Source organism: Crinia signifera, chromosome 1 (assembly GCF_055691185.1).
Source record: "Crinia signifera chromosome 1, ASM5569118v1, whole genome shotgun sequence".
Lineage (NCBI taxonomy): Eukaryota > Metazoa > Chordata > Amphibia > Anura > Myobatrachidae > Crinia > Crinia signifera.
The window spans coordinates 255910985-255925803 of NC_139217.1; the positions used below are offsets into that span (position 1 = coordinate 255910985).

The window sequence follows — 14819 nt, forward strand, 5'->3', positions numbered from 1 at the left end:
TGTATTCCGCTGCGCTAGCCATGCTTCGGGCTCATTTTCCACGTCCACTCCCCACCCCTTTGGGCTTGTTTTCCGCGTCCGCTCGCCATGCTTCGGGCACGGTGGCTTGCTGCGCTCGCCACACTTTATAAAATCGTCTCCACGCCGACGTGGATAGTGAGGGTATGAACAGGTCGGGAGGACGCGTGCCGCTTTCCAAGCTTCAGGCTGATGTGGATAGTGGGGGTGTGCTAAATTCGGATTGTATGCAAATCCCATCCGATTTGCATACGATGCGATCCGCAGGCGGTGCTGCCGTGAGACTAAACAATTACCATAAAATGTGTCAAATTGCATTGCAATATAATGTAATTTGTAAAACCTTGTGTGCCTTATTTTTAATAACGCCATATAAGAAATATCGAGCAGCAGGAAAATGCAATCGAGGTCCCTCTTTTACACAATCATAGCTTCATCACCTACCTTCCCAAGAATGACGTCTGAGAGCGCTGATTTTTTTAGGAAGAGTGCTGCTTCTGCTGGCCCTACCCTACCAGTGTGAGATGGGTCCACCTGTAGGATACACAACACAGTCAGTAACTGAGACCTGAATCCCTCTAACCGGATTTTCCCATAATGACTAAGGTGCTATTGGGCATAGATATATCATCTATGCCCAATAGCACCTTAGTCACATACAGTACTTTGTGCAGAAATGTACCATAACTCTTTGTAGCTTCTTGCTTTATGGGTTAGATCATATGTGTGCACATTGCACCTTTACTTATTTAAGCTCCCTGGCTGCTAAATATGTAAATGTACTATTGTCTACAATCTGTAATCTGATGTTATGTGATGAATTTGCACTATCAATACCAGTTTCTCCAAAGGACACCAATCTCCAACTGCTATTAAGATACCTTAATTATTGCTGCATTTCTCAAAATGAGACAAAAGTTATGAAGTTGGTATAGTGCTGGGCACAATTCGCCTCTCGTGCTGGAAGAGTGCCCCAGAGAAAAATCACAAATGAAATGGTATGCGATTCAGGGTCACTTTTTTTATTCTATTTCAACTATATAGTCCAAATCAAATAGAAAGTAACCCTGAATTCAACATGTTCAGCTGCATTTGATCCAGATTCGATCCATATGTGAGGCCCGTGGCATCAGGATCGAAAGCAGAAATAGAATATGCAGGCAAGTCTATTTCTGCTGTGATCCGATAGATCGAAAGGAAAGCCATGCTGTATAGCCCTCTCTCCTCCACCCCCCCCCCCCCGCCATTCTTCCCAGATGTCGTCAGCTGCCACATTGCGCCGTGTGTACACACTTTTACAGAGAATTTCACCAGCTGCAAAATCAAAAAATTTACATAACTTTGTTCATCTTTACTTCTACTTCAAAAGGAAAGTACATCAAATATTTGCAGTGAAATACAGCTAATCATCACATATGCCCCATACACATGGGGTGACTGTGCCTTTGTACTGAGCGATCTAGTTAAGCACAGATCGCTCAGCACACAGCAATGCACCAGCAATGTGTGCTGAGCAATCTGTCACAGCCAGTGTTCTCTGGTGAAAGAACACTGGCAATGAATAGATATATACTGGAGGCTTGAATGATCTAGCCTGGGGATAGTCAGGCATCGCCATCGCTATGGGGCATACACACTTACAGATTTGTGCTTAATTTCTAAGCGATCTAGCCAGATTGCTTAGAAATACAGCTCAAATTTCCCTGAGTGTATGCCACATTAGAATTATATGGCAAATTGTTGCACCTGCAGTGGTTGTGCATTTCTTCCCGCAGCCTCCTGTTGCCCAGCCCAGAAAGCTCAGGAGGGTAATAATAACAATGGTCTTCATGAACTCTAGAGGGGCCTACACACAGGGAGATGTGCTGAGCGATACTAGATTGTTTAGAACGCTCAGCAAGATCACTCAGTACACAGCATGTGTCAGCGATATGTGCTAAGCGATCTGTAAGGGCCAGTGTTCTCCGGTGAAAACAATGGCGCTGGCGATTATAGATTTAGCCATCATACTGGATATTAAGAACTGGGCAATAACGACGCGCAGGGCTGTGCATCACTATGGCCTCTACACTCAGAGCAATGTAGGAGCATTTTCAAAGCGATGTAGTGAGATCGCTTAGAAAAGGCCCTAAATCGCTACATGTGTAGGCCCTATTATGCTGGGAACACACGCAAAGATTTATCTTTCCAATATGTCTGGTGAGAAAAAAATAAGGTAATATATATATGAGCAAATGACAATGAACCATTTGCTCCCAAACTCTTGAAATAAGATAAAAATGATTGTTTGGATTAGTTTGTTAAACCAAAAAGCTTTGACCAATTTTTCTGAATGATCATTGTCGGTTTTCCAGTGTTTGGGAGCAAATATTCAATTCTCGTATGTTCACAGACATTACCAGATAGAATGGACATATAAATCTTTAGGTGTGCACCCAGCTTTATACCCCTTTTACACCGAGGCAAAGACCCAGGTTGGACCCAGGTCAGCATTGGTGTAAAAGGGGCCAACCCAGGTCCAGTAACACTGGTTTCCTACCCAGGTCCTGACCAGGGTTGAACACTGGTTGGTCCTGGGTCGTGGGCGGTGTAAATGGTCCCAACCCAGGTTGGGACATCTGGGTAGTGCTGAAAGGATATCAGAAGTGAAGACAGAAGCCAGGAAGCAATATAACTTTTTGAAAAAATATTTTACAAAATAAACAAACCAACATTTTTCAATGCTAACTTGTCATGTCTTTTAATTTTTATTTTAAATTATTGAGGGAAGGTTAGCTGGCAGCTGATCTGTCCTAAAATGGACATTTTTTATGTCATCCATAGGGAAGAGCAGGGCTGACCCAGGTTCAGTGTAAACGGCGCAGATCTTGGTTCGACCTGGGTCACAGAACTATAAATGGGGTATGAAGCTGGGTCGAACCCTTGAAACTCCCATGATCAAAGACCAGGGATTTTGGTGTAAAAGGGTTATTACTTGTATTTATTCACGATCACCTCCCACTACAGATTTAGTACACATTTCTAGTATATTTGCAGCTTGTTCATATATGAAAAATATAATGGAGAGTATTAGTATGAAGCATTTACACCGTGTGAAAGGACAATATTATTTGGTCATGTATTCTTTATAGATCTCCTACTAAAAATTTAAGTAAAAGGCAACACAAAGGACCCCTGATCTGCAGGTTTTACACAACAGTCCATGTTGTGCTCAACACAGATATTCCCCCAGATCTGACCACTATCCCACATGTGTGAAGCATAGGAATTCCCATACACATAATATTGCACTTACTTGCTTGTAATAGGTTTCATATAAAGGATTTCCACTGGAGAGCTGCAAAGAGAAAAAAAAAAGCCATAGTCCTTAATATTTATTTATTAACAGTTTCTTATATAGCGTAGCATATTCCATTGCACTTTACAAAGGAGACAGTGATACAACAAACAGGTTTTTTTTACAGACAGTCAAAATGTAGGATAAGAACATATTACATATTTAGATAACCATCACTTGCCAATGTATTGTGTTCTAGCCGATCTGATAACAAAGAATATTTACTGATCATTCTAGCACCCTGCACCTGTCACAACCCATGCAGTTCTCTTCCTTGTCTGGGGTGATGATCTCTGCAGTGGTGCGTCTAGGACACTCAGGTCTATATCTCAGTAGTAAGATACAGACCAGTATGTGCTAGAAGCACCAAAGCAGAGTGTGATACACCAGGCAGGAAGTTGAAAATGTATGGGCAGTGACATGTGCAGGCTACTAAAATGAACAACTGACATGTATAAACTGTATCTATAAAAAATACATCAGAATGGCACCCAATGTACAATCATTGCAAGTACAAGTGTATTACAACCGTTAAGGAGATCTTCTCTTTAAAAAATTAAAAAATTTAAAAAAAGGAACACTAAAACCATAAAAACAAGCAAACCAAATCCTATAGACATAAGTAAGATTTTTATTCAGAAACTGGTTATAAAGCAGAAATAATGACTGGTGTTATGTAGTGATGAGCGAGTTCAGATTAGAGGAATTCAGACACCCACAATATGAACTCGCTCTACGAGCCAGTTTGGGATTTTCTGCCCAGACTCGGAGCGCCATTTCCTCACTCCAGTTTAGAAGAGGGGAGAGGAAGAGTATGCTGTGCTGTACTACTGTGTGGTGTCATGTCCTTCTGAGTCCAATCCAGAACACTGTCGCTAATGTCCAGTCCAGTGACTCTTCTGCTAAAGTCCAGTCCAGTGACACTGCTGCAATTCCAAGCTAGCGATAGTGCTACATAAATTCAGTGTGCAGTGGTACTGCTGTTAATCCAGTGATAATGCACTATAATTCCATTCCAGTGATAGTGCTGCATAACTCCATTCCAGTGATACTCCAGAAAGATAATGGAGAACCAATATTTGAAGAATAGTGAAAGAACAAGAATCACTTCCTCCTAGTGATGAAGCTGTTGCCACTAGTCATAACATACAACATGAAATGCCATCAACGTCATCTCCCAAGGCCTATGCCCAGGGCCGGTGCAAGGTTCCTCAGCGCCCTAGGCAAACTGTCTGCCTATCACCCCCTCCCCACCCCTACATACATACAATACCAATACCCACTCTGAGGGTTGTGTGTATGTCTACGTGTATATTTGATGATATGATGCAGTCAACATCTTGGTGTTCAGGATGCAAGCAGTCAGTATATAGACCAGTATATATATATCTCAATAGTCAGGTTATATAAATATATTTATATAATCTGTACCCTAACCCTAAATCTTCCTGCAGGTCCTTACCTGGGTAGAACCCGGATAGGACCCGCAGCGGGTCCACAGCGTGCAGCACTGGGGAAGCTGTCCCCAGGTGCTGGGAGAAGGGGGGTGTCTGCGGCTGCTGTGGGAAGGTGGAGGTACCGGTCAGCCTGAGGTCGGTGCCGGAGGGGATGATGTGCGCCGCCGCCGCTGTCCCCGGGTGCTGGGAGAAGGGGGGTGTCTGCGGCTGCTGTGGGAAGGTGGGGGTACCGGTCAGCCAGACGTCGGAGCCGGAGGGGATGATGTGCGCCGATGCCGCTGCTGAATCAGGCCCAATATCATACAACTGCGGGCGATGATGGTCGGAGCCTGAAGTCGGAGCCGGAGGGGATGATGTGCGCCACCGCCGCCGCTGTACCTCCCCCCGCAGCCGCAAAGTTCCTGCGGCGAATGGACAGTCAGCATCAGGGGTCCCTCCGGCGCATGGAAACTAGTACTAGTTCCCATGCGCCGGAGGGACCCCTGCCACTGACTGTCCATTCACCGCAGGAACTTCGCAGCTGCAAGGGGAGGTACAGCAGCAGTGGCGCACATCATCCCCTCCGGCTCCGACCATCATCCCCCGCCGCTGTATGATATTGGGCCTGATTCAGCAGCAGCGGTGGCGGCGCACATCATCCCCTCCGGCTCCGACCTCAGGCTGACAGGTACCCCCACCTCCCCTCAGCAGCCGCAGACAACCCCCTTCTCCCAGCACTCGGGGACAGCTTCCCCCCTCTACCCCTTCAGAATTTTTATCCCCCCCCCCCCCTTGGCAACGAGCAAGCATTTTTAACGACATCCACAAGGAAAGGCAAGGCTGACCCAGGTTCAGTGTAAATGGTGCAGACCCAGGTCAAAGTGCTGTGTAAATGGGGTATAAAGCAGGGTCAGACCCTGGAAACTCCAGCGTTCAAAGACCAGGGTTTTTGGTGTAAAAGGGGCATAATACTCTTTCCACACCACATCCTCGACCTTGATTATTGCTGGGTTGATGATGCATCAACCCAGGTCAAGGTGCAGTGTGAAAGCACCATTTTACATTTCCCGTTTCCAGCAACTCAAGATTCCAACAGCAGGGTTAATCCTGGGTTGCTTTGCAGTGTGAATGGTTACCCCGGGTTGAGCGACCAGGGTCCCGTTCACACTATGGAGGAGACAACGAGACAGTGTCAGATCCAAGCACCTCTTCCCCCACTCCTGATAATGCACCGCCGCATCTGAGGTCAGCGACCCAACTTATTACTGGTTTGCTGTACGGGGCTAAACATCGCAAATGCCAGTTCTCTCCCAGGACAAACCTGTGTCCAAATCCCGGGTGCAACCTGGCATTTGCAATGTTGAAGGGGTAGAATTGTCAGCTGCAGGATGTTCCACAGTTCTCACAGCCAAGTATTCTAGAGCATAAAAACTTACCTGGAGTCAGGTGAACTAAGAAAAGTGATAAAGTGGAGAGTGATAAAGAACCTGCTCTTTATGGGGCATACACATGGCGCGATATGAACTACCGATATGGACAATATAGTACATGCAAAAAATCATAGTACATATGGCAACATGTGTATACAACTCAATTTTGAAATTATACAATCTAATGCATATCGCTATGGGTGTACAGTAGTGACCGATAAAAGCCTGCAATATCATCCACTTTCCCGGCTATGCCCATGAAATTCCAACCCATTATATAAATTAGCTATATCTAGTATACTCCAAATAGGCCATAGCCAGCCTTGCACCACGTGTAAGCATCCAGACATTTATTTAATTGATGTCGAAACTGCCATTTTGCCGAAAAGACGTCAGTTTTCAACATTAATAGGTCGGAAGTGGTTCCGATCTATTCAGTGCTAGCTGGGGTTTTTTTCAGCAGGTTGGAACCGCAGCTAATCCACCTTCTTTTGACGGAAACACAGCCAAAACCGAAAAAAAAGATTTCACTGTGTTTCCAGCAATCTCAATCAGACATGAAAAGATGTCGGATTGAGGCATGGAGGATGGCTCCAGGTGAGCAGCAGCAGCTTAATAGGTGCCATCCTCCTGTCTGCTGCCTCCTGCCCCCTCCAGTACCCACCCGCCACACTCACCAGTTCCACCGCCGGGCCGGGTGAGAGCAGCTCTTCCGGCCACGTCCTGACTCCCACTGCCTCCGGGGCGATCCTGCCACCTATCACCGCTGCATTCACCTGGTCCCCGCGGATTGAATAATGGATGTCTGATCCATTCAGTCAAAAGAATTTCGGAATAGATCCAACATCAATTGAATATACCCCTTATCTGCCATTTTTCAGACCCAGGCTATGACATGGTTGTTTGTTTATCACTTTTTGAAGCTTGGTGCATCTGGTCCAAAGTGTTGGACCATATGTGGCACAAAACTACCCGAGTAAATCCAGGAAAAGTAGTGTGAGTGAGATGAGAAGTTACTGATGGAGGTGTTAGTAATAAAGCATGATGGTGTTAATAAAATGACAATTCAATGTGGGAGGGTTGATGATGATACAAAACAATTACATTAATAACGCCTGATAACAGCAGAGAATGATGGAGGATTGTTTCTGGGGACTTATAATGTAGAGTGATAGTCTGAAAGATGGGTGAGCACAGTCTTCAACCAAATACATTTTTGCTTTATCTACTGAGCAACTGCCATAAGTATGTACACTTACCAATGCAGCCAATAGTAATGGCCAGATATCACAACCGGGCCGGGTATTTACATTTTTCCACCCAGTTGTGATGTAATTGTCGGTGGTTTCTTTAAAAATCATAATGGGTATCTCGCACACACAGGCAAATGTACTGAATTATATTATATTATGAAGATATATCAGTATCAGCCATGCTGCAGGGCCAAAGTATGTCAAGCCTTTGCACTGATATATATCGTTTGATGGATATACTTGCGATATATCACACATGAGTCTATTCAATTTAGCATGATGTGAATAGCACCGTGACAGAGCTTTTCAAATCAGTGCGCTGTTATTTTGGAGAATGCTGGTAGTCGTGGAGAACCATCATTCTTTAACTTAAGTACCCCACCACAATGCTGTTTGCACAGCTCTAGGGCAGGGAACAGCATATATAATTTCAGATTTCTGTTCTAGTAGCCCAACTTAACAGGGCGTTGATTTGAATAGCCCAGGGAGCTCCCTTCTGGCACTATTCATGGCGCACTGAATTGATCACATAGTGTCTACCACGCCTAAATACATCAAGAGCAGCATTACTGGTAACTTGAAGTTCTATATACAGAAAAAGAACAAGCATGGAGAGAAAGCCATACATGCCAAGATAATTGACTCTTTGTGCAAGGAATAAACCACCTAAGCCACAAATCTAGGAATTACAATCAGCATATTGAACAACAGCGATGGCACCATACAGCTGTCCTTTACTACAGAAAGGGCAGATGCATGGAACATACAGAGCCATGGAAGGAGTACTACATGAATGCACTTATAACACATGACAAGACATTTCCAGCAAACAGAAAAGCAGAAGTTGCACTATGCAGTGCAACATTGTACATCCAGAAAATAAGATCTAGCCAAATAAAACAACACAAGTAGTACTGTACAGTAAACAGAAAGAGACTACAGTAGTAACCCTACACAAACAGAATAAAATTAGACTCTGATCAAGATCATTCAAAATATGAAACACTAGTCTCTTATATAGAGAACCTGCTATGTTTCCACTAAATTCATTTTATATTAAGAATGTAATCTCACAAGCAGGGTCCTCTCCCCTCATGTGCTGGCATTCGATTTGGCACTTAATGTGCCATTTTTTACATATGATTTATTGCATGCAATAAATCGTATGTAAAAGGGCTCCTGGGGAGCAGCCGGGTGAGTTAAAAGGAAATTGGATGCGATACATCATGGATGCTAAAAAGCACCTGAGATCTGCGCATCGGATTGGATGAGATGAGATGTCAAAACATGCGATTTGCACACTTTCCACCCGATTTCTTGGCCGAGCTGTCCGAATCTGGTAAAATGGGGCAAAATCGCACCAGTGAATGGGCACCTAAGTTTACACCATCACTTAATCCATACACCCTTTGATGGCATCTAACCCTCAGTCATATAGAATTACTGTTTTCTTGTTTTGATCATTTATGTATTAGCTTAGGTGCTACATAAGATTCAGATTCATTTTATTGTCATTGCCCTATGACAGGGCAACAAAATTAAGTTTTAACATCTGTCCGTAATCCAGTATACATCAACAAACAACTTAATTACAATACATAAAAAAACTGTAACAATAATCACTGACCAGTATTTAATGCTACAACAGCTGAAGGAAAGAAACTATTCCTCAGTCTGCTAGTCATGTTTTTGCCCTTGTGGCGTCACATAAAGGATAATAATAATAGTGCTTTCTGTACATTCTGCAAATAAAAAAGGGTACTTGTGGAGTATCACGGCTCCCACGACCTGCATCGTATGCAGATCGTATGCTAAAAATCGAATCGCATCGCATGTGGCATACGATGGCATACGATGCGATGTTTTACCGATTTTTGACTATTTTTGCTCAAAAATCGTATGCCATCGCATAACATCGTATGCCAAATGTAGTGGCATACGATGTCATACGATGCGATGACATGCAAAAATGGTCAAAAATCGGTAAAACATCGAATGACATCGTATGCCATATGTAGTGGCATACGATGCGATACGATGTTTTACCGATTTTTGAGCATTTTAGCTCAAAAATCGTATGCGATCGCATCGGATGCCATACGATGGCATGCGATGCGATGGCACACGATTTTGGCCTTAAATGCATCAGAATGCATTGAAATGTGTATTAAAGTAGTGAAATGCCCCCAAATGCCATTTTTCATAGTGCACCACCCCCACTATCAACGTCAACCCGAAGCGTGGCGAGCGCAGCGAGCCCGCGAGGGGCGGCTAGTACGCGTCCTACCACCTTTTCATACCCCCACTATCCACGTCGGCGTGGAGTTGAGAATAGAATAGTGTGGCGAGCGCAGCGAGCCACCGCGCCCGAAGCGTGGCGAGCGCAGCGAGCCCCACGAGGGGACGCGGATACCTTCACAGCTATACGCGTCTCCTCGCGGGCTTTACAGGTATCCGCGTCCCCTCGCGGGGCTCGCCACGCTTCGGGCTCGGCGGCTCGCTGCGCTCGCCACACTATTCTATTCTCAACTCCACGCCGACGTGGATAGTGGGGGTATGAAAAGGTCGTAGGACGCGTACCGCCGCCCCTCGCGGGCTCGCTGCGCTCGCCACGCTTCGGGTTGACGTTGATAGTGGGGGTGGTGCACTATGAAAAATGGCATTTGGGGGCATTTCACTACTTTAATACACATTTCAATGCATTCTGATGCATTTCAGTGCAAAATCGGGTGCCATCGCATCGCATCGGATGCCATCGTATGGCATCCGATGCGATCGCATACGATTTTTGAGCTAAAATGCTCAAAAATCGGTAAAACATCGTATCGCATCGATGGCATACGATGTCATTCGATGTTTTACCGATTTTTCACCATTTTTGCTCAAAAATCGGTAAAACATCGTATCGCATCGTATGACATCGTATGCCACTACATATGGCATACGATGTTATGCGATGTTTTACCGATTTTTGACCATTTTTGCTCAAAAATCGGTAAAACATTGTATCGCATCGTATGACAGCGTATGCCACTACATATGGCATACGATGCCATGCGATGGCATACGATTTTTTAGCAAAAATGCTCAAAAATCGGTAAAACATCGTATCGCATCGTATGCCATCGTATGCCACTACATATGGCATACGATGCCATACGATGGGAGCCGTGATACTCCACAAGTACCTAAAAAAGAAAAAGTGACCTCAAACTTATGCCCAGGGGAGAGTATTTGATATCTCTGCATGGTATATATGAATGCTTGCTTACTCTCCAGAAGCTTACAGCTTTAAAGGTGTGTACACACATTGTGATTTGGCAGCTGCCGATATCGGCAGCCACAGGGACTCGCCAGGGTGCCAGCATCTGTTGGCCAGAAGGGAGGGCGCACGCGGGGGCCATGCTGCAGTGAGCAGCATGGAGATGGGTAATGGGATCATTCGTCAGACTGCATTTAGGTCTATAAGCATTAGGTCTACACCATTAGGTCGACTTGCATTTAGGTCGACCTGACTGAAGATCGACAGGGTCATTAGGTCGACATGTGTTAGGTCGACAGGGTCATTAGGTCGACAGTGAAAACGTCGACATTTTTTTTTTTCAAGCGTGGGCACAGTCAACATAGCACCGCTGCACTCGTCATGCTTCGGGCACACTATTTTATTCTCCCACCACGCCCTAGTGGATGGTAGGGCATGAAATACCGCCTGTAGGCACATGTCGACTCATAAAACAGTCAAATGACCCCATGTCGACCTTTTGCCTGTCGACCTTCCCCATGTCGACCTAATGACACTGTTGACCTTATAAAAGTCGACCTAATGACCCTGTCTACCTAAGTTATGTCGACCTACAGTCATATCGACCTAAATGCATGTCTACCTAAATGCAGGTCGACCTAGTGGTGTAGACCTAATGCTTGTAGACCTAATTGCTGTAGACAATATGACCGTATCCCGGTAGTGTTGAGGGTCGACTCCTTCAAATTCCTAGGAACAAAGATTTCTGCGACCTCAAATGGGGTCCCAACATCATTACAACTGTCAAGAAGGCTCAGCAGCGGTTGTTCTTTCTGAGGCAACTTAAGAAATTCAACATCCCGCAGGAGCTGCTGCTCATCTTCTACACTGCCATAGTAGAGTCTGTCCTTTGCTTCTCGATCACAATCTAGTTCGGAGGAGCAAACGAGAACGACAGACGAAGGTTGCAAAGAGTGGTGAGGATGGCAGAAAAGATCATAGGGGCGGAGCTCCCCACTGTCCAAGAACTATACCTAGCCAGGGTCAATAAGCGTGCAGATAAGATCTTGGCGGACAAACTACACCAGTATTGGACGTACCAAATACTAACTCGAACTGTTCTAGATATATGTGAAATTTATGTGATGTATGTTTATGCCTCTCTTCCCACCCCCTTGTGTTCCCTGCTTGATGCTGCACTGTTACCACAAAAAATTCCAAGCATACGCAAGTATACCTGGCCAATAAAGATGATTCTGATATCCTTTGTTCTAAGATAGAAGAAATAGACTGCTGCACAGTTTATTTCTACGTTTGATTCCAATGTTGCAGATGGGGTGCTGCAAAACATGGTGCTATTTGCATTGAGTTATGCGATTTTTCACTATATATAGTAAAAATGAATAGCGCAAATCGCACCATGTCTACGCAGCATAACAAGTGTGTCTGTACGTAGAATCTGTTTATGAACTATGAAGACCTCATTTTATATGTCCGTTTGCTCGTTCAGACATCATGTAAAAACTACTGGATGAATTTGGATCGCGGTTTCACTATTGTATAGTTTAGAGACGTTAACGATATAGTTATTGTGCATGTCATTTAAAAAGAAAAAAAACGGTAACGTGTTTCCTGAGCAGCCTGTAACATTTCAATAACTGTGATTATTGAAACATACCAGAGAACATAGATATGGGGTTTAACATACAGAACACTTATGCTGCTTTCAGACCGCAAAACTGGCTTTGACCCTGTATTTGAAAACGTTTCCAAAAACGGGTCTGCCAGGTAAAACCCCTTTCACACCGCATCTCTTAAACGGTATATTACCGTTTAAGTGCGTTTTTTTTTACACTGGCAGACCCGTTTTTGGAAACTTTCCAAAAACAGGGTCAAAGTCAGTCTTCAGCGCCCCCCCGCGGGTTAACATACCCCCCCCCCCCCCCCCCCCCCGTGCAGCCGGTACCTCCGTAATTGTGGATCCCGGCACCAAAGTATGGACGGGTGCACTCATGAAAAAAAGTGTCTTTCAAAAAATGGTTGCCCCATAGGAAAACCTGTTTTAAAAAACTGTCTTTCGTATGGGGGCAGCCATTTTCCGAAAGTCACTTTTCTTATAGTTTTATATATGCAGCTTACTCAATTCTAGCATGACTTGCAAAAGGCCATATATACAGTAAGCTGGTCATCACACAGCTTGAAGCATACACATTTTTTATTTAAGGAATAAATTAGCAGTACAGCTTAGGTAAAATCCTACTTAAAATGTCAAATGACATCAAGTTCCAACATTTGGCCATGAGATTAAAAGCTGTGTCCCTGCCGAGTGAAGTGGACATGACCATGCACAGACTGGACATTCAATACCTGCATGACCTAGAAGCCGGACGCTCAGCAGAGCAGTGGACACTGCAGTAAAGGTATACGGTCATTAGGTTGGCACATATTAGGTTGACATGCATTGGGTCAACCACTGAAGGTCGATGATGGCTAGGTCAACAGTAAAAAAGTTGACATGAGTTTTTCATATTTTTTTTTGAGCCGACAGGGAGAATAGAATACTTTTTTACATGTCAACATTAGGGGCAAAAAAAGGTACTTGTGTATTATCACGGCGCCCACTAAGCAATTTGCTTAGTGGGCTATTCTGCGTAGGAAAATCACATCGCATCACATTTCCTATGTAATTTATTCACTGCTCTCTCAGCCCCGGGGGATCGCATCGCACCTCCCACAAAATCGCATGCGATTTTATAGGGTTTGTGATGGCATGACATTACCTATACCATAAAATAATTGTATGACATACAATGATGTTTTAGGGCCCCCTCCCCACTATCAACGCCACCCCTAAGCGTGGCGAGCGGCGGCGGCACGCGTCCTCCGACATTATCATTACCCCCACTATCCACGTCGGCGTGGAGTTGATTTTATATAGAGCCCGAAGCATGGCGAGCGCGGAATACATGTAAAGTAATCCGTGTCCACTCACCTCGCTGCGCTCGCCACTCTATATAAAAAATCAACTACACGCCGACGTGGATAGTGGGGGAATGAAAAGGTTGGAGGATGCGTTCCACCGCCGCTCGCCGCGCTTTGGGGTGGCGTTGATAGTAGGGGGCCCTAAAACATCATTGTATGTCATACAATTATATTATGGTATAGCTAATGTCATGGTGTCGCACACCCTGTAACAGGGGTGGCCAACCGGTCAGAGGTAAAGAGCCAAAAAAGATCTGTAGTCAAGCCAAAGAGCCAACAACATGGTCGTCGAATGTGTGCGCGCCCAAAAAAGGGGCATGGTCTATTTGGAAGTATGCCGCACACCAAAGTACCCATTACACATGATGCTGCACACTGAATTGCCCATTATACATAAAGCTGCACATCATAATGCCCCTTACACATGATGCTGCACACTGTAATGCCCCTTCACATGATGCTGCACACTGTAATGCCCCTTACACATGAGGCTGCACCCCGTAATGCCCCTTCACATGATGCTGTACACTGTAATGCCCCTTACACATGCCACACATTATGCAAAACGTAATACCCCCACATACTGCCACTAGTAGTGTCCCTTAATCAATGCCCCCAAAAGTGCCACTTACTGTAAATATTTATATGAGGTCAGCCCAGCCATCGCTGCTGCAGGTAGAGACGGACAGCGGTGCAGCTGCTTCTATGGGGAGAGGAGCAGAGCACTCTCCTGCTCCCCTCCTGGTGTCCCTTCCAGAGGACATTTCAAATATTGTGCGCACTGTTGTTGCGCCATGAATGATGGTCAGTGATGTCGGGGGAGCACGCCGGCATCACATGGTTAATGGGGGGGGGGGTCTGCTACTCCTGCAGGAGAGGTGGAAGCTGGGAGAAGAATGGAGCGGAAGCTGCAGCGCTGCCTTGCTACCTGGCTAAACCTCAAGCTAAGGTCAGCGGAAGCGCAGCTCTCAGGGTGCTGCCTTCCAGAAATAGGCGCATCGCCGGGCAGCGCTGCGGCTTCTGTTCAAGTGGGAGCAGGAGCCGCACATTATCAGGGGGAAAGCCGCGGGTTGGCCACCCCTGCCCTATAAAATCGCATGTGATCACATGCAATTTTGCGGG

The 14819-nt window shown here is 45.2% G+C and overlaps 1 protein-coding gene across 7 annotated transcripts in view; it reads right to left on the reverse strand.

Moving 5' to 3' along the window:
* EPS15L1 (epidermal growth factor receptor pathway substrate 15 like 1) overlaps window positions 1-14819 on the reverse strand; it is a 186002-nt gene that overhangs the window by 149006 nt on the left and 22177 nt on the right. For all 7 annotated transcript variants that reach the window (XR_014473280.1, XR_014473279.1, XM_083180639.1 and 4 more), the window contains exons 2-3: window positions 3314-3355; window positions 463-552 (exon numbers count right to left, since the gene is read on the reverse strand). Coding sequence is in view for 5 of the 7 variants with exons in the window: in XM_083180639.1 (XP_083036765.1) it covers window positions 463-552; window positions 3314-3355 (132 nt within the window). In the remaining 2 variants the exon portion in view is untranslated. The remainder of the gene's footprint in view (window positions 1-462; window positions 553-3313; window positions 3356-14819) is intronic.